General features: G+C 34.7%; 2 protein-coding genes across 5 annotated transcripts; one reads left to right on the plus strand and one right to left on the minus strand.

Moving 5' to 3' along the window:
- The first annotated feature begins 163 nt into the window (after positions 1 to 163).
- On the plus strand, positions 164 to 27,956 carry LOC123709981 (serine/threonine-protein kinase unc-51). Of its 3 annotated transcripts, none has more exons than XM_045661630.1 (17): positions 164 to 558; positions 3,006 to 3,182; positions 11,338 to 11,554; positions 11,720 to 11,793; positions 12,003 to 12,163; positions 18,157 to 18,293; positions 19,207 to 19,299; positions 19,969 to 20,097; positions 21,370 to 21,590; positions 22,644 to 22,751; positions 23,263 to 23,368; positions 24,315 to 24,451; positions 24,952 to 25,069; positions 25,373 to 25,501; positions 26,100 to 26,218; positions 26,662 to 26,800; positions 27,052 to 27,956. In XM_045661630.1, exons 1-17 carry the CDS (start codon positions 430 to 432, stop codon positions 27,138 to 27,140), a joined length of 2,283 nt encoding a protein of 760 aa, XP_045517586.1. In that variant the 5' UTR covers positions 164 to 429; the 3' UTR covers positions 27,141 to 27,956. The 3 variants fall into 3 exon arrangements, with proteins under 3 accessions (XP_045517586.1, XP_045517585.1, XP_045517587.1); XM_045661629.1 differs by having other exon boundaries at positions 24,300 to 24,451; positions 27,052 to 27,955; XM_045661631.1 differs by lacking the exon at positions 19,207 to 19,299 and having other exon boundaries at positions 24,300 to 24,451; positions 27,052 to 27,953.
- LOC123709983 (podocan-like protein 1) lies at positions 8,246 to 12,937 on the minus strand. Of its 2 annotated transcripts, XM_045661634.1 has the most exons (5): positions 12,824 to 12,937; positions 11,051 to 11,087; positions 9,733 to 10,303; positions 9,516 to 9,653; positions 8,246 to 9,241 (listed from the first exon to the last, which is right to left on the minus strand). In XM_045661634.1, the coding sequence occupies exons 3-5, from the start codon at positions 10,114 to 10,116 to the stop codon at positions 8,573 to 8,575; spliced, it is 1,191 nt and encodes a 396-aa protein (XP_045517590.1). In that variant the 5' UTR covers positions 10,117 to 10,303; positions 11,051 to 11,087; positions 12,824 to 12,937; the 3' UTR covers positions 8,246 to 8,572. The 2 variants fall into 2 exon arrangements, with proteins under 2 accessions (XP_045517590.1, XP_045517589.1); XM_045661633.1 differs by lacking the exons at positions 11,051 to 11,087; positions 12,824 to 12,937 and adding an exon at positions 10,726 to 10,928.
- Positions 27,957 to 27,982: the final 26 nt, after the last annotated feature.

The following is a 27,982-nucleotide window of genomic DNA, read 5'->3' on the forward strand; positions in this document are numbered from 1 at the left end:
TTATATTAATGATAATGTAACTAGTCATTGTACCTATATTGACACAAGTAATTGTGGAATAATTCAAGAAACTGTGTAAAAATTTTATGTAACTGGCAAACCAAAACTTTACACTGTTTGTGTGATCTGTGGATTTATTTAATGGCAACTTAGGATTGCCCATCTCAAACACAAAATAAAATCACTTTTCTACATTTTACGTTCATTGCAGTTCATTGTTGTTCATGTTGTGATTTGGTAGATAAACAATGACTTGTTAGTGCTAAACTGATTGCAATGAATTACTCGTAATGTACACGGAGACTTTGCGGAAGTGATTAGGAGCTATCACCATAATGTAGCACTTATTCAAGTTCCTTTTAAAAAGTAGTCCAAAATTATCGTATCGATCTTTTGTCTTTTACTAAGCAGTGATTTTAAGAACTCAACATGTCTGTGGTTAAAGGAAAGGCATTAGTAAAAATGGATGTTATCCAAGTTGGTGAATACGAATTTACAAAACAAGACATAATAGGCCATGGTGCCTTTGCAATGGTGTACAAAGGAAGAAAGAGAAAGGTACGTCATTACTCATCTAATCTCGTTTAGATACAAACAAAAACAATATTCCCTTAATATCTGAGTGCTAATATTAAATAGTAATATAAATATTAGCTTATTAATTTTCTTAATATTATTCAATATCACATAAAAATAAAAACAAGATATTCGTTTGTTGACAAAACTAGACCAATTCATACTATCAAATTATAAAGTTTATTAAAATATCTCTTAACCTGAACACTGACATGTTTTGTGACCATCAAGGCTGAAGTTGTTACATATTGCCTCAAATATCATATCATTAAAATTAAATAAAATAATATATATATATAAAACTTTTAATTACTAGTGTACTGTAGTATATCATATGTACTTTATTTTATGTAATGAATACTGTATTACAATTTTGTTTAACTGTAAATACAATAAATAAATTGAAATATATTATGAAGGTTCATATAAATGTCAATAAATTTTTTAATTACTCAGATATGGCTAAAGTGGATTTCACAAATGTACCTATCCTTGTCCTACTTATAATAGTTGTTTCTCACATTTATATCTCAAGTGCTGAGATTATACTACAGTATTTACAAAATAAAAAAAATATTAATAAAATATTATATTGATTTCTTCTGTTAATCATTTTTAGGAGTAAATAAGTTAACAAAAATACAATATATATTCAATTACTTTATTAAACTTGCCTTGTTGCTCTTGTAATTAGTGTTGTCACTGTCTGAATTATTCCTGACTTAAAAATTGTGGCCCGGCCCTATGCCTACTTGTGATATTGTGGTTGTATCAGACATTTGTCCAATTGTTGTATGAGAGACAGATATTGCGAATGCACAATTACTCCTGCATGCATAAGATTAGATGCCATTCAGCCTGGAGAATATTATAATCAAAACATAGTAACATGTACTTTCATAGAACTATGTATAGTGTTTGTAAATTTAATGATTAAATTATGATTATCTTTTTCAACAACCAAGTTAATTTATCTAAACTTGCAGTAAGTTTAAAAAGGCTTTAGCTGAAATCAGATGAAAGCTGGCTTTTTATCATGACCTTTTAAAGTGATGTGATCTATTGTGTGCTTTGTAATATTGTTACGGATATTTCATAAATAGTATTCAGGCAAGTAGGAAACAAGAATTGGTTGATGTCATAAGTGTCCCTGCAAGCCTAGATTTCATTGTTCTTAAAGGTATATTAAGTTTCATTACTTTTGTAAGAAACTAGTACAACCAGCAAATTGAAACACAATCTTTTTTCTGAGATGTATTGCTAATGTTTGTAAACTTATTGTCTCGTTAATTTGTTATCTTAATTGAAATAGAATATTTTCCTATCATTTAATCTATGAACCTAATCACCCACTTAATAAATTGAATGCTTTTAAATTGAAACTTGATTATAATGATAGTAAATATTAATTTCAAGAAATGTGTTTCTTAAAAATAAAATAAAACTCTCAACTGCCCAAACCAGATTATTCAATAGGCAATTTAATTTATCTGATTAAAATCCTAGAAAAATAATAGTATTAAGGTAGCAATATTTACTTCTTTATTAACGCACACACATTACTTTATTTACAATAAAAATTGACAAGAATAAATTCTGAAGAGCCAAAGACTTATAAACTCATCAAACTTGTGGTCAAGTTTTATTATACAGCATAGGTCAAAATTCTGGAGTACCAGGACAAACTTCAAGTAAAAAACTTGTCACTGTTTTATCGGATTAATATAAACATAAGTACGAAAGTTAGCTATCCTTAAAAACTACTATGTTGAAATCAGGTCAGGTGAACTTATGGAATGTAGGGCGGGATAATCTTAGCCCAGCGTCCGCGCAGCCCTGAACCTCTTTCCGATGCGATAGCATAATGGCATATATATAACAATCTAAACGGTAACTAGCCAACTTAACAGTTTTAACTAACTTCATTTGGGTCTGTTGTAAAAGACTACATATGTAAATCGTACAGAAAAAAGCGAGCGAAAATGTGATATAGATATACAAAGTTTTATTGTATTGCAATGGAGCTTTCACATGTTTCCGTTCATGCCAATGCAGTTCACATAATTTATTTTGAATCAAGAATGTGGGTTCCGGTATGTCGACTGCAAAAATCATTTCACACGCAGTCACTTATGCAACTGTATTCAGCAATATCTAACTGTTTTTATACGTTAATGTACTTGCTTTGCCGTTATTCTAAAAGCTCCATATTGTAGATGTTGTTGATGGTTGTTTAAGATGGCATTTTCTGTTTGGCCGCCGTTCTAACAAAAACACCCACACGTTTTCTTCAAGTGGTAAATGGATGTCTCACAAAAATAGTAAGGATATTACCGATGAGATTTTGACATAACATTTTTATACACGTCTACAAACAATTGTACCACGACGAAGTTGTGATTTCTGTTTATGTTTGTTTTGTTTTACAGAATCCATCGCAAGCGGTTGCCGTTAAAGTCGTGACGAAGAAAGGTTTACAAAAGGCTTCAGAGATCCTCGTGAAAGAAATAAAGATTCTGCGCGAGCTGACTGCCCTTCATCATACAAACCTTGTCGCTATGCATGACTGCATGGACAGCACTGCCTATGTTTACGTTGTTATGGAGGTAAGTTTATAGCATAGTTGGTGAATAAGTCTTTATTCCAAACAATCTTCTAATAACGAAACGAAATTGTAATTAAGCTTCTAAACGAGTATACTAAACACCCGTATAAGTACAGTTGGTACTAATTAAACTTTGTTATACATAAAAAATCTAATACTTAATAAATGTTTAGTTTATTTAAATTAGCATGAATATTTTAAGTGTTCCGGTTTATGCAAAGCAAACAGTTTAAATGTGGTTAAAACGAACTAAATAAACAACGCATTTATGTTCAGTATAGGGATGAAATTAACACACAATATGAATTAAACGCAATCGCATTGTTAATTTGCTGGTCTGTTTGAGTTCAACAATAACCAGGAAGTCGTGAAGTAGTTAGCTAGTGTTAGGTGCCGTCCGTAACCCACTGGCCTTGCCCTTAATCCGTTTGCCGATAACGAATAACGACACGCTATCGTACGCATTAAGCAATCGTCATTTGCCTATATAGGCATTTAAACATTTTGTTTCCAGTTTAAAAGCGATGTCTTCAAACTTGTATTGAAACCATAGACTCGAGCAAATACATCTTGCAACGATGTTTACTACCCTAGCGTATATGAACTGCGTGTTTTTAAACGCGTTGTCGGTTATTTGTTAAACCGGGCTTCCGGTTACTCATATTTCGAGATAGTACTTCACTGTTTCTAGCTAGCTTTTGTTTAAGAAGTGGCAAGGTGACGTAAGTAATCGTAATCCTATAACAACGCCGTCCGGCACAAACATAATGTTTGTTATAAAATTATATAATTATAAATTATACTTTGCTTTCAATCTGTCGCAATCAATATATAACCAAAAGCTTACATTACACACACAACGAGGCAAAAGTCACATTAAACAATTAGCAGTTATTCTTAATTCCTGTCATACATAGATACAGAACATAATGTTCTTTCGTGTCGCCTCGCGTTGTCTGTTTTAAAGCAAGGTCAAACCATCGTTGGCTCACCTCTTCAATTCGTTATAAAATGGCAAAAATCTAATTTTTATTTCATCTTTGTGCTCAGATAATTTATGTAGCCGTACTTCTAGAATAATCTGTAAACAACTCTGTTGATGTTTATCGGTCATTACAACTTATTGTGCAAAAACAGCACGTTTTCGTCGATCGAAGGAGTCGATGTCCGGAAGTTTGAAACATTAGCATATTTTCTGTTATTAAACGAATACGCGATAATTTTTATATATCTACACTTTTGATAAGAATTTTTTTACGCGTGCAAATCCACGCGCGTAAAGCGTGGTGTCTAGTCAGTAGTGTATACTCTAGGTCACGCCATCAACCAGCCTAAATTTATACAAATTGAGTCTCGAGATAAAACACGTTTGGCGAATTAATTTTAACTGCGTATTTTGTTGTCTGCATGTGTCGCCAAAGATATGTATTCTTCAGGTTTTTAAATACCTACACAGAAAATAAATGATTACGCGCTTTTGCGTTGCAAGCTACAATGAATGTGATTCAGATAACGAATATTTAAAACCACATACATTTATTAAAATCGATCAGATCCGGGATTATTGATGATTTCATTATTAATCTGATTTATGCTACTTCATTCACTGAACCATAGTATTTATGTTAACATAGATACAAATTATTATTGTAGGAATCAATAAATTTATCCAAATATTATGTGGCTGTAGATAGCTGCAATATTGTTGATATAGTCTACTGGCCCACTAACCTTTATATCACTGATGACTAGTCAACCCGTTTCTCGTGACTACAAGCTTTACATCATTATGAAATGTTGAAAATGCAAGAAATACAGAGTAGGAAGGGATAGCAGCTCATTAGACTCGCTGAAGTGGTAGACAAATAAACCGTAATCTTTCTCAAAAACCCGTACTTAATTAGCGAGGATAAAAATAAGACGGATATTTATTTAACATAAACAAAGAAATCGAATTCAGGATGTTTATAAATAACGGACATTGAAAGGTGTATTTATGTTGAACTATGGTTCAGTCGTGTAGAAACTTGCCGTGCCACGTTTCTCTGGATCACCGTCATTGCACGTGCGCCATGCGTCTGCGCCTCGTGGATGTTAGATCGGCGCGATAGAGATAATTGCGCATAAAATGACTGTACCCACAATATCTGGGACTAATGAATTCATTATAGGCCACGGAGACGCCCTCTTATCGTCTTTGTTTATAAGCGCTTGACTTGTGTAACGTAGCATTAAATATTATGAACAAAATTCTTTGTGATTAAATAATCATAAATCGGTATTAATAAAATTACTGATATAGTGTCTCATAAATCATTAGAACAAAAGAAATGTATTTAGTTATTTAATTTTTAACCGTTTCGGACGGTGATAAGATAGTCAAATTGATAATTTATTATATATAATTCATTCTCGCCTGGTTGGTTTACTCATCAAAGATGCTAAGGCATTCTAGTTATGTCGATATGTTAATTCCGACATAATCACATATCTGTAATATGAAGTATATATTTAAAACGCTACGATACGTTTTTCGTTTATTTTTATTTACATACCGCCTACCTATAATAGAATGTCAAGGGTAAACATATATTTGGTTCCAAGACTCGTGTTTGCTGCGTAATAGCCGTAAGTACCTACAACCTACGGCTAAGTATAGAAAGTTCATTAGCCTGTATTTTTTACCTGTCATACCAGCAACAGACCATGACTCGTTCCTCCCTACGAATTCATTGAAGTACAAAGACCTTATTTGTCTTATCTAGTTTTGTTAGAGCAAAAAAGTGACCCGGACCGATTTTTGTTACCTGACGATTGGGATTGCACTTTTTGTAGTATATATTGGAAAATATAAAAGCTACGTTATTTTGTTTCATTCACTGTTCACGTATTCAATGTATTGAAATATACTTGTATAATATGTTTAATGTGGGCAACAAATCTACAATTGTTACAAATTAACTGGACATACATACGAAGGCTCAATTTTGCGTTAGAAGGATAATTATAAAGACTGTAAAGTATAAAGAAAAGTAAATAGCAGAAATATAAGTTTACATTTACTCTGTTTAAATATTAAATATACTTGTATTTAATAAAATATTAGAAAATAATATCTAATATAGTCTCTCGAAAGAGATTTATGGTTTTAAAGTACACAACACATACTGTTTACGTAAATGAAGTGTCGAGTTGTCAAGGCAATCTCCGCGGATTACGCAATAACAGACAGTCAGTCTGTCAGAGACCACGTGCCAACATAATAACATATATAACACATATAAAACATAATGACAATACATGAATATTAATGACGGTAAAATATATCTGAATACGGCCATTGAGATGATACTTCAGTATTGCCTCATATCTTGATCATAATGTTTAAAAATATATTTAGGTGAATATTGACCTTTTTAATAAAAAAACTTGATTCTTTCAAGGTAGCTGTCGTTTTTTTACATATTACTATAGCGTTTATCGGAAATTTCCAAATTGATAAAAAAATTGTAGGTTTTTATTAGTTTAAGCAATTATTACAAACGTAGAAAATGCTCTTTATATGGAACACAGGAGGTTATACATGAAAAGATAGTCATTATAGCCAGACTGTTTGTTGAAATACCCTATTGCACGTGGCTCTATTAAAAGGTCCTTGGATACACTCAATAGGGCTTCATAGGCACTCGTTACGTTCGCAACGTCTACAAATTCGTTTCAACAATAGATACATTGTGTCAACTCAAAGCTTCCGTCTAATTTAAGTATTTTTGAGGGAAGGTTCAACTCATGAAACAATGAGAAAAATCTTCGTTTGCCTAATAGATCTACGTAAATTATATGTACGAGTATTCTCGTAATAAGCACGAATGATTGCATCAACCAAGCCAGTTTCTCTGATATTACTCGAAATAAGAAAGTGAGGCCGGGAACTTAATTAATATGGAATGAATAGACTTTTATGCTTTCTTTTTTAAAGCATTTAACCTTTTGTCCAACTTTTAAATATTACTTTATTTATTATGATACATATATGCCTTTAACACTCGTAAGCCGACAGTGGTCTATGGTGATTATATAAAAGCGTGCCCTACACGAAGGAAACCCGACATTATCGTTTTTCGTACGAGTAATAATAATGAATAGTAGATACTTAATATGGTGTCAGATCGTTAGGTGTTCTGAAGATTTTGGATTTTGTACCAACAATATGTTACAAAAAAAAATAGGTTACAAGGTACTATTAAACGCTTATTCTATAAACCATTTCCTGTTGCGTTTTGTTGGTAACTACAAATATACGAATACTTATTGTATTATTACAAGAAGACTGTTTTTTGTTGATAGAGGTGCATTAACATGCTTATTTTATATCTATATAATATTAAAGATTATTATATTTTGTGGAACTATGTTTGTTTATATCTCCATAACAATTATCTCAAGCACATTAATTAGTTCTCATGCGCATACACTACGATTATCTTGAATCCGTGCCAGGTTTGTATACCTACTTATAGTTAAGTGTTTCATAAATATAAAATGGTTACTTTAGTATTACAGGAAGTTATGTAATTGACATTTTAAACTTCATATTGATTCATGTCAAAAATCTAGATCCAAATTTTTATATGTTAAATTTTTGGTGTTAATTGCAGTTGTTTTGTCCTAGGAAGTTCTAAACGCGTCACCCACGTCATAAGTCTAGGGATCTAAGGGTAGGATATAATGAAGCAGTACTCCACATTCAGCGGTCATTTGTTCTCTAGCACATATTCAATATTTTCATAAATATGTGATAGTTGTACGTATTTTATACATTTACTAACGAACGAAGACAAATTATTTTTGCTTATTGTTGCTGGTTTCCTGACCCCCTTTTATTGACAAACGCCACTTATTACTTTCTCTTCTCTTGGGCAATCATAATTTTTTGTACATTAATTTTATTTAATACGTATTGATCGAAAAATAATGTAAATGTGTAGAGTTATTTATTGACTTATTTTTATTCCAACTGAATTAAAAGAGGCAAAGAAAAAAATGAATAAAAAACATTACAAGGAGTAGCAAAACCTATTTTATTTATACAAATAATTTTACATATTATTTATTATATAACAATTATTTACACGATAAATTCTAAACTCCTATACACATAGCTGTCCGTAGGTTCTAAATAATTAAATAAATATAATTAGGGTAACATTGATACTACATATTGCCATCATAAAAAAGATTGAACAAGTTGATTTAAATATTAATATCAATCTTTTTCATTACATGTCATTTCCTTGTTCAGATCACGCACATATACAACACCTTAATATATAAATCCATTACAAACAACAACTTCCATATATAGGTCCATAGTAATTACACAATAAGTTATTAAACAGGTAATTTATCGTTGGTTTTTTCTTGTAACGGTATTTCTTCAGGCGTTGTGCCATTAGTGGTAGGTGTACGGTCATTTGGTCGGGGTGCCGAACCAAACCTCTTTTTGATAGAAGTCCAATTCTTCTTAATCGCTATTACGGCTACAACAACAATCATACTAGCAATAACAATACCTATTACGCTTCGGTCAACACCACCGCCAGTCTTTGGTACTTCCGCAGTTTTCGCACCTATTTTCACTTCTGTCTCTTCTTCATGCGTGTCCTTTGGTGCTTCGACAAGAGTGTTAAGGGTTTTATGACTAATTGGTGCTTCATTAACAGCAGCACGTAGAGAAAACTCGGTCGTGGTTGAACTATTTTCCGGTATTTTGGTGGTAGTTAGCACCGTAGTTGTGTCTGCTGTCGTTGTTTCTTTAGCGCCCTTGTTTAGGTTTGCTTCTTCGTTGTTATCAAAAGATATCAATCCTGGTAATGCTGCACCAAATAGGTCGCTCATATCAGGACAGTCGTAACTCTGTTTTTTACATGATTCTGTACAAATAGTCTCCAAAGACGACTTAAAAGATCCACATAGATCTTCAAGAAGGTCTGATGTTGTGGTGGGAAGCGTAACCTTCCGTAGGGATGTAAGTGACGAAAATAGCTGTGGTGTTAAAATCTGTAACGTAAATATATATCTATTATACCTGATTGAGCACACTTCCAATATTTTACAATTTTCGAACTTTTGTGCCAATGCCAATACAAATTAGAATAAGATATACCTATAAGTGTTATGTATTATAATTATAAATAGTCATAGTCATAGTCTGATAAAAACACTGAATTTGAGTTAGAATTATTTTCCTTCCTTCTTTCTACATCATTTCTTTATAAAGTCTATATTACTATATTACATATATATTTGAACATATAAAATGGAGAAAACGTACCGTGCGTATATCATTTCCTCCTAAATCGAGCTCTTCCAATTTATTTAAAGAAATACTGTTTTTTAAATCTTGAGGATATTCAATTAAACGGTTGCCTGCTAGCTTTAATGTTATTAATTCAGGTAGCTCACTGATTGACTGAAATATAAAAGTCAGTTAAGAAAAGATCACAACGATCCATAATAATATGATAGAACAATAGTACAATTATACATACACCTGCTGCTAACTCCATTATGGAGTTATCATTGGCATTTAAAATTTTTAAATTTTTCAACGATGAAATGTCTCTTGGTATCTCAGTGAGTTTATTATTGTTTAAATTTAATGTTGTGGTTCTTGTATCAATAGGTGATGGAAACTCCGTTAAAGAATACCCAGCGCAATTGACAACTAAGTTGTTTTCTTCACCTTCAATGCTACAAAGACATGGTTTTGGACATGATATTTCCTGGGATGAGTTTTCTTCCTGCTTTTCTTCATCAATGATTGGGAGATTAGGTTGAGACAAAACGTTTTTTTCCAAATTTACTCCTCCAGATATAGAATTACTTTCTTGTTCATCTTGACCGATCAGGGTAGGGCTTTCGTTTTTCCTCATTTCCTCTTCATCCTCGGTACCAACCGATGCTATAATGGGTTCTATTTGTGGTATGATAGGAACTTCTGTAGTATCATGTTTTTCTTCGATGCCAGCATTACCACTTCCCTCAATCACATCTTCAATTCTAGCCTCAATCTCAGATGGAATTTCCGTTACGTCGTTTTCTTGTGCTACTAATACTTGTCTGAAATTTAGGAATTACAATAATTTAACATGTGACTATGTAGAAAGCAATAAGTATCTTTTATCATAACGAGCTGACGTACTAGTGCTAAGTAGATAGATAAGATTTCTGATAGCTGCAAGGGCGTAACTATATTAGATTTTAAGACAGGCTTTTTAAAGATTTTATATAATTCCTTGCAAATACGTAGTTAGGTTTACAGTTTTTACTTTATATTTCGAATGCTGTTATTAATACCAATGGTTTGTTTACACATTATATATACATACTTATTTTCCAAATTCAAGTAGTATTTGTATTTTAGTAGTACTACAGTATTTTATTATACGTAATTTTAATTAAATACTCAAGTTTTTTTCTTATTAAGTAATCCAATGTGATACCTCATTACCTAATTATTAAAGTTAAAAAGTATTACTTACACAAAACACGACGCAACGAAAAAGAACCATATAAACTTCAACTCCATGATCACCACAAGTCACTATATCCTATACCACTTTGTATATTATTATGTTATAGTAAGGTAACGCTAGTAGCATTGGGTCGCAGTGTCCGTAACTCACTGACACTTATTAACTATTATCAGTTTACGATAAGGTTACCTGCTGCATGTGAGGCTTATCGCGAATCAAACTAGATAAAAACTGTCCTCGTCAACAGCGACAACCTATTTCCTTTTTTCATTAACACTTTTTCTTAATGGGAGACAAGTTTATGCAAAGCAAATTAACAACAATAACTTACTAATGCTTAAATCAGATGTCGTGTCGTCGCATTTGATCTGAAATGTATCATAATTATTTCCAAACATTTATTGATTCATATTTATCAGTTATGTTGCATATATTTTGGTCACCTATTACTAGAAATGTTTCAATCAGCAGGAAAAATAATAAAACAATGTAACGCGCTAACGATTCCGATTATTATGGTTTATCTATTTTAGTTACACATTGAACATTCCAAAAGTTGATTTTATTCTCGTAATTGTCAATTTCCGGCACTTTTCTGATCTATATTTTTGTTCCCAGTATTGCAATGGCGGCGACCTCGCAGACTATTTACAAACGAACAGACTGCTCAGCGAGGCTACCATACGAACCTTCCTGCGGCAGCTAGCGGAGGCCATGCGAGCTATTCACGCCAAGGGGATCGTCCACAGGGATTTGAAGCCGCAAAACATTTTACTGACACACAACGTGGCTCCTCCACGCACACCACATCCCGAAGAAATCACTCTTAAGATTGGTAAATTTTGTTTTAATCTTTCACGGAGCAATTAAGAATTTACTCCTGCGGTTGGACTATCGTAATGTTTTTTTAGTTAAGGTGGTTAAGGCAGTTATCATATTGTTACAGTCTCAATAAAATATGCATAATACCCAATTTAATATTCTTTAATATTTTTAACAGCTGATTTCGGTTTCGCACGTTTCCTAGAGGAAGGGAACATGGCCGTCACACTCTGTGGATCACCTATGTATATGGTAATTATGTTATGATAATTAGTTAATTTCATTTGATTCTTTTCGTACTAAATGTATTTAATTATTTTCGGGATTAAAAAGATCATGTAGGAAAATAATGCGCAGTGAGTGTTCTTAACTGAGTACATATTTTATGTACTCAGTTTAATTTACACTTGTAATTTATTGCTTTTGATGGCGATGGCATAATAACTAAATTTTCTTTACAGGCACCTGAAGTAATAATGTCCCTAAAGTATGATGCAAAAGCGGATCTTTGGAGCTTGGGCACGATCGTCTATCAGTGCCTAACGGGCAAAGCGCCTTTCCAAGCGACTACGCCTCATGAACTCAAAGCTTTCTACGAAAAAAGCATCGATTTACAACCCAAGTAAGGAATCTTTTACTGTTTGGGATTTCTGGATATATCAAGTCATTAGTAATATCTGATAGGTGTGACCACGTGTTAATAAATATCGACTTACACCTATGGACAATTATCTTGTATAAAACTCCACCATTGCCTATAACGCACAACACTAGACCTGGATTGTTATAGAAACGCCATAAGTCAGATTTCCAGAGACTAGTTCATTCTACAGACGGACAAAAGAAGATCTAGCTAAGATACACGAGTTTAATGAGATATGATTGTAAAGTATTGAAGAAGTTTTTCTAGCCTTTTTTATCGTCAGGTACACTTCAAGGTCTGCGGTCTCAAGACGAATTTATAACACTTCCTTATAATGGAACAAATTGAGCTATTTCTCTTAATTGATATCGCGCGTGAAACATGCGAATGAAACACACGGGTCATTGTACACCACCATTTACGTACAGTTCAGTTATTTTGGATATTCTTGGCTTTAAACGGATATATTTTCACTCACAACAACGGTAGAAATAATAATAATAATAAAATTACTCACACTTTAAAATACCCAAATTAAAATGAATTAACACAATTTTAATAAATTAATTTAAAATTTCACTGACGCTTAGCAAGTTTAATTTAATTTAAAATTAATAATAACAAGTAAACTGCCAATACCTTTTCTACTTCTAAAGATTCCTTTTCTAGCGTCTAAAGGAATTTAAACATATCTCAATTTCTCACTACCTCTGCGCACTCTATAATTTTCATGTTTTTTCTTACATATTATTAGTTTCTTTCTTTTATAAGTTTGATTTTAACAATAACAAAAGGTGTAAAATATAGTTAAAATGCATAGTAATGAACAATATTACATTTAATGTAAATTTCTAAAATTAAATATTTTAAAATCGAATTCCTCGCCTTACCAAGCGTTTCAAAACATCATAATTATTTTTAAAACTATATGTTATTCAATTTTCTTTATTTTCTTTCATATTCTATAATTTAAATGGCATAAGAATGAACAGATGTAAGACAGCTGATGAGACTCTGACAGCTGCTTGCATTAACGTTGATAATTTCCTGCCAACAATTCCTAGAAAGGTCCAGTTGCAAAGTTGGTTTAAGCTTAAATTAATTTGAATACTTAAGAAAAAAATTACGAAGCCTAATAATGTTACATTTGCTTCAAATATGAAAAGTAATCATGTTATGATGGTTTAACTAACGAAACATCACAGTTATAATTCACCAAAATTGTGAAGTTTGACAATATAGACGGAAATGTAAATCTTAAAAACTATGACACAGAGAACAAACTAATTAAAATATCAAGTCCTATCTACCAGAAGTATATAGACATTATTGACTTAATTACAGATAGGTAGCGTCGGGACGTGACGACCCCATCGCCCACTGGTGAAATAACCTATGACAGAGGTTATTTCACCAGTGCAGTCAGTCAACCCCCTTCCTAGTGGGAGTGCCATACTGTTGCTTTCGGGCTTCAGCCAAACGGGCAGGCACGACCGGGGCAGTACCACTGTCTCACAGAAAACCGGCGTGAAGTGATGCAATAGGTTCATCTTATTGTACTCGCGTTTCGTGCGGTGAGTGAGACTCCCGGAGCCCATCAAATTTCCCCCCCCCCCCCCCCAGAATATGAAGATGCAGTTTAAACAGAGATTACCACTCAGGGAGAGAGAGGGGGGTACCACACGTTTCCGCTGTGGAGAATCCAGCTCTGAGCGTCCATCATCGGAACAATCAGTATTCGGTGGTGGATGCACAGGCTGCCCTTCGTATTCTGGGGTGGGCAAAAACTGCGCAAAAAACTTTAACTTTAGGTTTCGATCTCGGGGCAAACGGAAGAATTTACCGAAGGCATCCCCTTCCACGCTCTCAGTGGACTTTACCAATGTTAGGGGGCTCAACTCTAATCTTAACGCGGTTCACTTTCACCTCGAAACTGCGAAGCCGGCCTTATTCTTCCTTACTGAGACTCAAATTGGAACATTCATTTGTGCCGCGGGCGGGAGTTTGCGTGTACGTCAGAGAGGATATCTGTTCTCGTCGCCTCGGGTCGCTTGAAGGGAGGGACCTATCTAGCCTCTGCCTGCACGTAGACTGCGATGACCATCCGCGATTCTACGCATGCCTATATAGGTCCCATAGCGGAAATACCGAAACTGACCGACTCATTGAGCACATCCAAATGGCTACAGATTCCCTGCTCGAAGGGGTTCCTACCGCTGAAATCGTGATACTTGGCGATTATAACGCTCACCATGCCGATTGGCTCGGCTCGGAAACCACCGATCACGCGGGAAGATCCTTTCACGACTTTGCTTTAGCTTACGACCTGTCACAAATGGTCCCTGCGATTACGCGAATACCAGATGTGGATGGTCATAAACCCTCTTTGTTGAACCTTCTGCTGACCTCACATCCGGAGACCTATCAAGTCTCTGTTGACCCGCCATTGGGTTCATCGGATCATTGTGTGGTCCGGAGTACTGTGCCTACTACGCGCCCTCCTCGGCCCCGTTTTTCGGGTTGTCGCCGTATTTGGCACTATCGGTCAGCAGATTGGGATGGGATGCGGTCTTTCTTTGCGTCCTACCCTTGGGGGCCTATGTGCTTTTCGTCGGAAGTTCCAGATTCCGTCGCTGCCTCTGTCGCCGAAGTGGTTCTGCAGGGCATGGAACTCTTTATTCCATTTTCTGCGGTGCCGATCGGTGGCAAGTCACAGCCCTGGTTTAAGCATTCTTGCAAGGCAGCATCGCGTCGAAAGCGAGAATGCTTTAATGCATGGGCGGAAGCGGCAATATTTCGTGATGCCAATACCAGCGAACATAAAAAAGCATATAACTCAGCCTCCAGGTCCTTCAAACGGGAAATCGCTAAAGCAAAGTCAGAGCACATCGCCAGATTTGGTGAGAGATTGGCCCAACTCCCTTCGGGGACTCGAGCCTTCTGGTCTCTCGCCAAAGCTGTACAAGGGAATTTTTGTCAGCCATCCATTCCACCGCTGCACAGGGAGGATGACTCGCTCGCCCACACTGCGAAGGAGAAGGCCGACCTCTTGGGCTGCCTCTTCGCGTCCAACTCGACTTTGGATGACCGAGGGGGATCACCACCGACGATTTCGCGGTGTGATTATTCAATGGCGGAAATCACATTCCGGCAACGTGCTGTTCGCAAGGCACTATCTTCCTTAGACATTCATAAGTCGAGCGGGCCGGATGGTATCCCTCCAATTGTGCTCCTGAGTTGGCTCCGGTCCTGACGCGCCTATTCCGGTACCTGTACTCGCTCGGCACTGTCCCGAAGTGCTGGAAGACCGCTTCGATACATCCGATCCCTAAAAAAGGCGATCGCTCTAATCCGTCCAACTATCGTCCAATAGCTATAACCTCCTTGTTCTCCAAAATAATGGAATCCATTATTAATGGCCAGCTCTTGAGGTATCTAGAGGGCCACCAGCTGATTAGCGATTATCAGTACGGCTTTCGTCGTGGTCGTTCGGCTGGTGACCTTCTACACACGCTACCTACACATAGATGGGCAGAGGCAATTGAGTCCAAGGGGGAGGCGCTAGCGGTTAGTTTGGACATAGCGAAAGTCTTCGATCGGGTGTGGCACAAAGCACTGCTCTCGAAGCTTCCAGCCTACGGGCTTCCCGAGAAATTATGCGACTGGATCTCCAGCTTTCTGGCCGATCGGATCATCAAGGTCGTCGTCGACGGAGCATGTTCCGACCTTAAACCCGTGAATGCTGGGGTCCCACAAGGCTGTGTTCTATCCCCGACCCTGTTTCTTCTGCATATCAATGACATGTTGCAACTTAGCAACATTCATTGCTATGCGGACGACAGCACTGGGGATACTCTTTACACTGGCCGGGCAGGTATTTCTCGGGCAGTTGTCGATGAGTACCGGAACAAACTTGTGTCTGAAGTCGAAACTCTACTACGTGGAGTCTCGGACTGGGGTAGACTAAACCTAGTCCAATTTAACCCCAAGAAGACAGAAGTTTGCGCGTTTTCCGCGAAAAAAATACCCTTTGTCGCTACTCCTCTTTTGGAAAACACTCTTCTTGAAGCCACAGCCAGCATCGGTATACTTGGCATTGACATATCGAACGACGTTCAGTTTCGCGGTCATTTGGAGGGAAAGGCTAAATTAGCCTCCAAAAAGCTTGGTGTGCTCAGCAAGGCGAGACGGTACTTCACTCCGGGCCACCGCTTGCAACTCTATAAAGCGCAAATACGGCCCCACATATAATACTGTTCTCACCTCTGGGCGGGGGCTCCCCAGTACCAGCTCCTTCCACTTGACCGTATCCAACGAAGAGCGGTTCGAATCGTCGATGACCAATCCCTCTCCGAGCGGCTCGATCCTTTGGCGTTGCGTAGAGATGTGGGGTCACTTTGCATCTTCTACCGCATTTACCATGGAGAGTGTTCAGAGGAGCTGAGTTTCATCATCGGACGTCGAGGCAGAATACAAAATTCCACCCGTATCACCTCGACGTCCGCCGTTCCACGACTGAGCGTTTTTCAAGGCAATTTTTGCCGCGCACCACCGCTATGTGGAACCAGCTGCCCACTGAAGTATTTCCGAACCAATTCGACTTAGGGTCCTTCAAGAAAAGAGCGTACAAATTCTTAAAAGGCCGGCAACGCCCTCGCGAGCCCTCTGGCATTGAGAGTGTCCATGGGCGGCGGTATCACTTAACATCAGATGAGCCTCCTGCCCGTTTGCCCTCTATTTTATAAAAAAAAAAGAAAAGGTATTCATAGATACAGACAAGTATTTTATAAACGTCTTTGATGAAATGCTTACGTTCGCTACGACGACAATTATGGCTTCATAATCCCATACATCTAGAGCATTTAAAACTTTTCAATTATGAATTGTCTCTTTGTGTATATACTTTTGTATGTAATGTGCAAATCAAGTGTAAAAACATATACTTTCGCGTCAATCGTAGATCGGACTTTCACGTCATTATTGCGCATATATAACGTCATTATTCTCGCGTGTCTACTTGTGCGGATTATTTAATGACAGCATAATATCAGATTATGCTTCGATGGATTCATTAGAAAACTAAGTATCCGGTGATTTTCCTAGCCTTGTGGGTGGGTAAAGCTTAGTTTTGAGCATATACACAAGCCTTTTGTAATTTTAGTTATTTTTATAAATTTGCTATAGATGCGCTGAATTTCTGTTATTTTGTTAGATTATTCTCTATTAGTGCGTTTTACACAGCCATTTAAACAATTTTACTTTCGGCGAGATTTCAGTTCTAATCTAAACCACAGAGGAGGCATAGCGATAGAACCATATTTTACCAACGCGAAATAATTTGTTAAGTTTTTAAGAATGATAAATTACAACATATATTGTTATTTTTATAATGATAATTTTAGATATTATGTTTTACAGAATCTACAAGTAATAGCCTTGAGGCTTTTGGAATTTATAGTCTGCTAGTGCTAATTGTCATTAAACCTAAGTTTTAACGTCAAATCCTATTACGACTTATGTCAATTTTAAATAAACAACTATTATGGCTTAACTATAATGGATACAAGGTTATTTTGCAAACTGACTCATGTAAAATATAAGACTAGACCAGTCTAGTCATTTATTAGAGTCCCAGTTTCGTTACACAGAACTCTCCTACCCTTGGCGTAATATATCTGTCATCGGTTGTATGAATTATTAGAGCTAAACGGTAGGATCAAAGGACAGAGAGGTCCTGTTTCATAGACAAATGATACTATGGACAAATATCTTACCTTTATTAGTTAGATAATATTATGCATTATCTTTATAATTATTATGACAAAAGTGCTAATCTTTATGTATATCTTTTTTTACTAGATTTAGACACGATTACTTTATTATGTTTATGCACCCCAGCATATGGAACTGGCTTTGTTGGGACATTATAATAAACTATGATCCGTGTTGAATGAATGAAATATGAATTTCAGAATGCCAGCCGGAACGAGCCCCGAACTTTGCAACTTGCTGATCGGTCTGCTTCGGCGCAATGCCCGCGAACGCATGCCTTTCGAAGTCTTCTTTAACCATCAATTCTTACAAAGACCCAGGACAACGTCCATCATAAGTAAGCTATTTGTAAATCTTTATCGGCTTCAGTTTTTTTTTGTTTCGCAAATCACGTCTTTTTTATCATTAATTGAACGTTGAATTCATAAGTGGCTTTGTAATAACAATTTTTTATACTAACTAAACAAAAAGTCGTCTATTTATATAGTAGTTATAAGGTCTCTTTGCCAGTAGTGTGTCGCTTATATTTTCAATATGATTCCTTCCATTACATTACCACTCATGACCAATGTCAAATTAGTCAATTATGCAGTAAAATCGATTTATACAAAATCAACACGTATCGTATCGTGAAACTTCGATGCATAATGATTAATGAATGAATCATACTGATACAAATAAATCGTATTATTTCAAAATGTGTTCCACTATCCTATATTCCGAGGTTTAAACAGACCTTGAATGTTAAATATTTAGTTATTTGTAGTCGTTTCTGTTCATCAATGTTTTTGATAAGCATCTATCGGAGATGAATAGGTTTCTGCAAATCATTGCGATCGTTGACCCGACATGCTTTAATGAAGTGTCAAGAGGTCACCACACTTTGTATGAATCAATGTTTTGATAAATGATTATATTTTGAGATTTTTTATATGAGACAATGTTTTGATAAATGATTATATTTTGAGATTTTTTATATAAGACGTACGCCCGATAAAAAATTATGTAAGTTAAATCGATTTCTTATCTCCATTCTCACAAGATCTCGTGTTAGAAAGTGGTAGAACATTTTCTTGTCATTGTGCATTTATTCAAGCGCTCCTCAAATGGTATGGAGTTAATTTGATTAGAAGTTCAGTAATGCAGATCAATTTATGCGTCGCTAAATATTAGACCTCTAGCGATAAATGTATGGTTTATTTTTGCATTGATATACGGCATTTCGGTTACGATTACGCTATATTGTTCAGGTTTGGATTCAGATCTACCCGATATATTGGAGTGTGATAACGAAGTCCGTCCCGAAACTAACTATATCCTAGAGGAGTCGTGGGAGAGTCAGGGTATAACATTGATTTAATTCGCTTTGCATGGGGTGGGTGATAACAATTTTACGCATCATACATCTCAAAGCGTTACCCGCATGGCTTTGTGATTTTTATTTATGTTCCATAATTTTCATCAACTTGCTAACGGCTTAAAAGGAATCAAAATTTCCTTTACATTGTCTGTTTTGCGTTTATTTCATACGACGAGCTTTTACCGTCGCATTTTTTGAACAATGCTTGCAAGATGAAAATAACAGATTTCTGCGTTGTATGAATATAAGAATCATGAAGATATTAGGGTTTATTGTACGATACTATGGCCGAGTTATGATATTATTTATTTGAATAATAAATTATTTGCCGATTATAATTATGTTGCACGTTGAACACATTATTGACACTACCGAGAGTTTCAAAGATAATTTCTTACTTTTATGCAAAATTTATTGATATAACTTTGATCGCTTAATTGAAGAAAAATGTATTGATTTTAATGACGTCAATATTAGTATTCGACTTGCTTATATTTGGTGCATGAAGATTCAAAATATACAAGTGCGCCCGCTATCATATAACATAGCGGCGTTCAATAATATATATGTGCGTGATGGATTCGACAGCACAGAAATCCATTGTTATGTTTTGCCGTGGCATTATGGATAGTTATTATTATTTTCTCTTTAGGGACAGCATCGCATACTACTATACCGAGCGGGCTGAGTCGTGCGTCGGCGCCGTTGCCACAGCCCACGCCGCAAGCCCAACCCTTACCCGTTGCACAACCCACTAGGAAGTCTCAACCTGTCTCATCTGGTAGGTACTTTTAACACACTTGGTAAACGCAGAAATTAGTAACATACGTTGTTGTCATAGTCATTTTATAATTATTATTGTCAACAAAGGATGGACGTAAACTTGTATTGTTCTGCTGGTATGAAGGACAAATAATAGTTGGCAACAATCTTTGATTACTATTGATTTTTGGTTTGCAAGTATCGCAACTCCCAATTAGCAAAGTGTTTGTGTAAAATCCTTGATCGCATTCATTTGTTTAGTTTAATGTATTAGATATTAGTTTTTTCTTAAAGAATTAACATGTCAGCCTAACGACCTTATGAAATAGACTTCTCAATAAGAATTATTCATTATACCTACTGACGTTCTTATTATATATTATAATAATGATTGCAAAATTAACTCGGACAGAATAATGGCAGTGGCCGTAGATAACCCTTTTTGTTGGGAACTGAGCGTGCTATATCAATTTTATTATAGTAATAATTCATTTGGCTGTACTATTTTGCAATATCTATATAATTTTCCTGTCAAGTGTAACTAGCCTTCATCGCAAAAATATTGATAATAATATATTATTTACAGCTGTCATCATACAAACAGAAAATACAGTTTTACTATATTTGATTAGAATTTATTTTATAAATATCTTGTGTGTGTATAATTATTCCTGTTATGTCATGAAATGTTTCTTCTATATTACAGACGAAAACTTTAAAACTAAAGTCAATACCAGCGAGTCTTGGTTCTTTATTCGTGTATAATAATTATTTTTGTACGTAAAAGTAAACTATTTATAAACAAATTTCTTGACGTTTCGCAATTTGGCGCGGGAACAATACAAATGTCGACTCAGTTCGACCTTCGTGTCAGCTGAATTATGTATTCAGTGCTCAGGAAATCTATCGACATCTGAGATAATATATGTGATATGGTATTTTGTAAAAAGGAAATATCATTATAGCGATGTATTGTTTAACTTAAAAACTTTTATAGATCTGTTACTAATGAACTGAGATATAAAATAAAAACTATTTATAATTTGTCTTTAATAAACGACAAAAATGGCGCTACAACCTTTTTAGGTCTGGGCCTCAGATTTCTGTATCGGTTTCAAGATCATTTGTTAATCTAATAGGCAAGTAGGTGATCAGCCGTATGTGCCTGACGCACGCCGTCGACTTTTTGGGTCTAAGGCAAGAGAGAGTCGCACGATAAAGCATTATTCAGTTATGAAAAGCTTTTCGTACACGTTAAATTTGTTAAACTAATAAATTAATTTTTTTTTAGACGATTCATCGGAAGCAGTATGGGCAGGCGCTGAGGACTTTGTGGTGGTACATCCAGAAAGTGGTTCGGGCGAATATTCTGGCTCATCATCTTCTGAGGCAGCGTCCAGACCGCGTTCGCTGGCCCTGCAAGCCACATCCCCCCATACACGACATTCGCCCCACTCGCCCCATTCTCCCCATTCGCCCACTCACACTATTGATCAAGTCGGGCCGTTAAGGGTAAGTACTATAACGTGTTTACTTAAAATTCAACTTAAAATTTGTAGTAACAATGTAACAAAGATAAAATTTGCATCTAAATAAAAATACGCGTGAATCTGTGGAGAATTTGTTCCCTGTGGTAATGTGGCAATTGAACAAAATTACTGCAAAAATTCTTATATACGTTTTTACACAAAAACTTAAAATCTATGTTACAAAAGTTGTTATTTGATTTCTAGTGTACTTCTAATTCTATAGTACTTGTAGTTTTGCGGCTAACTTGTTTCCTTTAAAAATGTTGTGTTACATAAGTTGCATATAATTCTTTATAACACGACGCTTATTTTTATTTTATAATTATTGCTTTATAATTAAATATAAACAGACGCTAAATAAAATGTTTATTAATTACGTAATTACTGTACACGAGTACTGCGATGAATCACTTTATGTAAATGCATTAAACATAACCAATCTGGATAATTCATTGGTAATTTTATTTTCCTTATACACAAAAACAGCATGAGTAAGAAATTAAAATGGTTTTAATACGTTAAAAAAATAAGTCTCAATATTTTTTTGTATCAATACTACTTTCGGTATACACTTATAGGTTTTAAGATCAGTGCCCTGAGCCCTGGCCCTAACAACCCGAAACAATTGTACTTCTGGACACGGACGAAACAAAGACACATAGGCGTTTCGTTATACGTTTAGCTTAATAATTTGATTTATTAGTGAACCAGTGCACCTGACAATCGTCTTGTACACACAATAAATATCATCTAATTGAACATCATTCTTTAATTGTCTTGACAACACAAACATCATCAAAATTGGTCCAACCGATTAGGGTTGTACACACACGCAGAAGATTTATGTATATAATAGTTTATTCATTCAGTCAAATCTATTATTATTAACATACATATTAGTTTATAAGAAATATTCTAATGTATACCCAAGAATATTTGTTACAGAAAATGTATATACTGTAAAATGTATGTACATAAATAAGAATAATGTGAAAATATATTGTTTCAATATATATTTATTTATATACATTTTCAGAATCCACTTGTTTCTAACACAAATGTACCTCGCTCGCAGCCAATAGACGTCTTGAGATCAAATCACAACCGAAATGCGACCAACATTGGTTCACTTTCTCCGCCTACCGTGAGTTTTATATTTTATTACAGCGCTATATTGATGGAAAAGATTTAGTTTGTTAGAAATATTTACCTTTTAATGTTTATACTAATATTATTAAGCATATTAGTGTTTTGGGTGCCTTTACAACGTTAAATTGTCAATGAGTAACAATTCCTATCTAAATAATGTATAGCAAATTCGCTCGAAAAAGATTAAAAAACCTACGCTTAAATATGTGCAAACATGAATACAGCATATAACGTTTATGCAAAAGTAGTTAGTAGTTAGTAGTAGTTAGGTATTAAGCAATAAATATATAGTCCAAAAAAAAATAAACTAATCCAATGTTAGCACCCAGGTCTAAATTTTTGCTACGCCATTTTATATCATAACATATTATATATACGTTTATTATAATTGTAAACAGTAAAACCTTTTTAAGCTGCGATGTTAAGAGACACGACATTATTTTACTTAACACATAGATTTTTGTTAAGTATAAGTTATTGTAATAATTAATTCAATTTGAACATAGGTTCCATTCACAATGGGCACTCCGCCGTCCACACGACGTCGTCGCAGCGCGTCTGGAAGTTCCCCACCGCCCTCGCTTTGGCAGGTTTCGCCTACGAACGCTAGCCGTGAGTATAAAAAGTGTGAATTATGTGTTCCGTCCTCCCTTCAGGCGATTGACCACCCCGCGACGGCCCAAGCCGAGGTGCGAGTCTCACAGTCTCCCTTGCGGTAGCCGCGGGATAAAACGCCATTTCAGACCGAGCTACGCTCGCCAAATCAGCCCGAGCTGAGCTGTAAAGGCCCTTAAGGCCAACAGCGAGATTTCTTACTTAAAAAAAATTAAATTGTCTAAATCCTGAAACCTTCGGAATATCGGAATCTTAAATCATTCAATGGATGGTAAAGGATTTTAATTGCAGGAAAGTCCTAAGTATTTTTCATAACAATTAAATATAATAATTTTAATTAAAATATATCTTAAATGTAAAAAATATATTTTTCCTATTAACAATTAACCTTTCTATTTATTTAATCATGTTTTTTATATGATAGTCGTTTTTCTTTTTTTATATTGTGCCATGCGTCATATCCAAAGCGTAAAAGGCCGCATATTAACAATCTATTAATAAAATAATTATTACTAAAGGAAGTAAAATATTTTTTTTTATTTTATTAGTAAAATAAATACTCTTATTTACATCACAAACACAAAAATAAAATTTGTTAAACCTAATAATAATAAATATTACAAGATGTAATGTGGTTGCCATGCTGTAGTATTTAAAATATAGCCAATAGTAAAAATCCATCATATAATCAATATTTATTAATATTAAAATATATTAAAAAACTTTAGCACAAAAAAAGAAATAAACGAACACTTTATATAATATCTAAATATCATAAATGATAATTTACTAGTTCAATTTCATATTTGTTTCATATAGCGTCAAACACTCACAACCCGCGTTGTCCTAATAATATGTGTTAATGTATTATCACACCTACCATCATAGAATTGATCGGTTTTTCTTAAATGTTTTTCATTCATATAAGGCTCATCCCCGCCAGTCCCGCTGGCGTTGAAGGCAAGCGGCGAAGCATCGTCGCCAAAGCGTGCGTTACCGGACGCCTTACTACGGGCGCTGAAAATGCCTCACGACCCGCCCGTCTATATCCCCAACTTGCAGGAGGAGACCATACTTGCCGTATGTATATTGCCCCTTAGTAATGAAAGTACCTAATACTAACCTATCTCTGCCATGTAATGCTGTGATAAGATTCTTGAAGACAAGGTTCTATTATGAGTTCTTAGTAAGTTTTGAGATCCTAACATGGAATTTGACAATAAATAATTTAATTGCTTTTAATTATTATGTGTTTGATATTTTCATGCTATTTTAATATGGCTGATTTTGCCTTTTTTTAAATGTATACCACTTTCAAGGAAATTAAAGAATTTATTTATTTATATAATAAGGACGTCTTTGCTATTAATCAGCATAATTGTTCGGAAACATATTTTTGTAAACTTAGTTCCTAAAGGTTTTTATTGATATAAAACTTTTTTCAATTTAAAACTTTTTTTACTTTGTACTATAAATCATTTATTTTAGATATGTTTTTGTAACTTCCTTAAACACTTCTCACAATTCACACACTCCTAATAGATTTTATTATGAATAATCACATGAAATAATCTTTACAGGAGGAGCACAGCAAGGTATTCTCTCAGCTGAACTTTGTGCTGATGCTGTCGGAGCTGCTCTCCGACCTCGCTGTATCTTGCGGCGCACCCATTGCCGCTCTCATGGATGCTTCAGATGGTACTGTACCTACTTTAATATTTTAATTTAGATAAAAATAACTGTCCTAGTTTTGTGAGTTTTGAGGGTAGTTGCAGATAATATTCTAAAGATACCCTCTTTTTTTAGAACTAAAAGAGTTGTTTATCTAAAGAATTCGTTCATCTGTTATTGTCAAATTGTCCTTATACTATCATGGAACCTACTTTACATTGCGTTGATGTATTTTAGACCGAATTGAATTATAGACAATTGCCACTTGGTAGGTAGTGATCGTTAACTTTTCAGAAATTATTCTAACCCGCCGATTATATCTATTTCCAGAGCGTTGCAATGAGAGCGTCCGCCTAGGTCTTCTGGTACAAGCAATGCAGGCGTTGGCGGCTGGCCTAAGGCTGGCCGCCGAGTGCTACCGCTCACGAAGTCTTCAGCCCACACCACAAGTGCGGAGCGGTAAGTTTATTGTTAGGTGACTTGGAATTTAAATAAAAAATAGTGAAGCATAGAGTCCATTTTGTGTGCTTCAGATTTGAGACTTAGCGCGAGACAGTTCGAATTTTTTTAATATAGAATAGTAAACGAACCTAATCCCAGAAAGGGCAGTTTGAGGGAGGAATACACTCTAACTTTGAACAGTTTGAGAGAGTCATATATCTCAGGGAAGACCCCCGCCGGCAGTTGATTCCACAGTTCGCTAGTTAGCAAAAGAAGGTGTCTGTCTGTTTGTCTTTAAATTCAAGATTATAATAGAAGTTTCTTTTCAACAAATGTTAAGTGTCTAGATTTTGCAATACAATAAACAAAAAAATAATAAAGACTTTTCAATTTAACTAAAATACACTTTTATCTGATTAAAACGTGCTTATTTATGACTATCAAATTATAATAATTCATTCTCAAAACACGCTAACGTTCATCAATTTAAATGACTATTTAGTTCAAAATAAGTTATTCCTTAATATAGTCATAACTTTTTAATGAGGCATAAGTGTATTTTTACAATTTCCTAAAAATATATAGATATTTTTTTAAATTTTATATTGACTTTCAGTGGTCTCGCTAATGAACGGCAAATACAAATGGATTGTGAATGAGTCGAGGCGTCTCCATGATGCAGGCGTGACGCCGGCAGTCTGTGATAAAATACTTTACGAACATGCTATAGAACTGGTAAGTAAGACTTAAATGTGATCGTCATATTTTGAATTTTTGAAAATCAGCGAATAATTGTAAAATTAATTGTAAAAAAATTAGTAACTATTAGTAGAGATAGAAAAACATATACGTTCTGTTAAAGTGAATTCAAATTAATTATAATAACAATATATAGCCTTAATTAACTTTACATTTAGATAAAAAAAAGACACAAGCTTGCACAGCTAATCAAATGAAAGTTTATTCAAACATTTCGGTAATTATGAATATTAATATTAAACAAAAGAAAGATCTAAATTTACATTTACTACCAATTTTAAAATCAAGGGCGTAGAATGGGCGAGACAGGTTTTCTCGCTTGTGAATATATTAAATGACACATTAACAGTCATATTGGATCGCATCGCCGACGGATATGGCGCTCTTTCCACAGAGAATAACATTTATATATGTTTCAGTGCCAAATGGCAGCTATCGAAGAACTATTCGGCGACGTCAAGGAGTGCGAGCGACGCTACATGTCTGCACAAGTGTTGCTACACTCTCTGGTACAACGCCAACCGCTGCATCCACACCATCGGAACACGCTCTCAAAATGTAAGACCCATTTCAACACGACATTAATGAATAAAATAACATTTCCCTAACTTCAAAAGAAGTATTACAATGGCTACATTAGTAAACTAGAACCCTATTTCTGATTGGGTTTTTTATACATATTTTGAGCAGATTTAAAATATTGTATAGATGGGAGGTATATCTGTATAGTTTTGTAATATGGCTACTTTTATCATACGCATACTTTATCATTTGACAGATATTTGAAGTCGGTTTGTTTCGTTTAATAGATCGAGATGCTGTACAAAGGCGGCTCAACTGCCTCAAGGGGCCGCGCAAGCAAATAATGGACGTGAAATTAGAGGCTGGGATCTCATAATGCAATAAGATATCAACCTGTAGGAATAAGTACACTATACAAGATGAGAAGTGATTTTATTTTGTCCTTGAAACTGACTCGAAGTGATAAATATTATAAAAAAATAAAAAGTGAATGATATCAACAAAACAAATGTTGTAGTAAAGAGTACCAGAGATTGCAATAGTAAGTTATATATTTTTTTATCAGTATGTAGTTTTTTTTTAATTAGCGACTGTAGTGGAACATTTTAGTGCAAATGAATACAGCTTTTCATAGATAAGTAGAAAAATAGATGTGTCGTTGTACTCTTCGATTAATGGTTGTACTTGTAAATCTGGTATGGAACGATAGTACAAGGCACTTACATGTCCATTCAGTTCTGCTAACAAGAAACACTTTGCCAATATGTTAAAAAAAATTATATATAAGTTTTAGAAATCGACTAAAAGATATGAAGAGGTAAATGTAGGTTAAAAATGTAGTATTGTTTTTGAAAACGCATGTCATAATTACTGTATTAACATATTAATAATACCTTTTATGTAGTGATATGAAAATTTAATTACGAAGTATAAATCTCGATATGGACAAGATGGTATAGATCTCATTATCGACCAATAACAATATGGCATTTTTAGGTTAAGATATCAATAATATTTTCAAAGTATTTTTAGGAAATTTTTCAGTATGTATTTCGCACCTGTAATAGCCAATTGTGAAACTATTGTATGTTTATTTTTCTTTCCAAAAATGATCAATGCTTTATTGAAATAAGAATAAATAAAGACTGTTGTATTATAAAATTTTCGTTTTGTTTCAATAAATAGATATTTCTAACATCTATAAATTGTTATATTATT

The sequence above is a fragment of the Pieris brassicae genome, chromosome 5, assembly GCF_905147105.1.
Source record: "Pieris brassicae chromosome 5, ilPieBrab1.1, whole genome shotgun sequence".
In the NCBI taxonomy this organism is placed as follows: domain Eukaryota; kingdom Metazoa; phylum Arthropoda; class Insecta; order Lepidoptera; family Pieridae; genus Pieris; species Pieris brassicae.

Bases quoted from the DNA above. Each gene is read 5' to 3' on its own strand.
- LOC123709981 (XM_045661629.1), top strand. From the start codon at position 430: ATGTCTGTGGTTAAAGGAAAGGCATTAGTAAAAATGGATGTTATCCAA. The intron at 12,164-18,156 runs GTAAGGAATCTT...TATGAATTTCAG, and splicing joins AGCATCGATTTACAACCCAA to AATGCCAGCCGGAACGAGCC. The intron at 19,300-19,968 runs GTATAACATTGA...TTTTCTCTTTAG, and splicing joins GGAGTCGTGGGAGAGTCAGG to GGACAGCATCGCATACTACT.
- LOC123709983 (XM_045661633.1), bottom strand. From the start codon at position 10,772: ATGGAGTTGAAGTTTATATGGTTCTTTTTCGTTGCGTCGTGTTTTGT. The intron at 9,654-9,732 runs GTATGTATAATT...TTTATATTTCAG, and splicing joins TAATGGAGTTAGCAGCAGGT to TCAATCAGTGAGCTACCTGA. The intron at 9,242-9,515 runs GTACGTTTTCTC...TTTACGTTACAG, and splicing joins GAGGAAATGATATACGCACG to ATTTTAACACCACAGCTATT.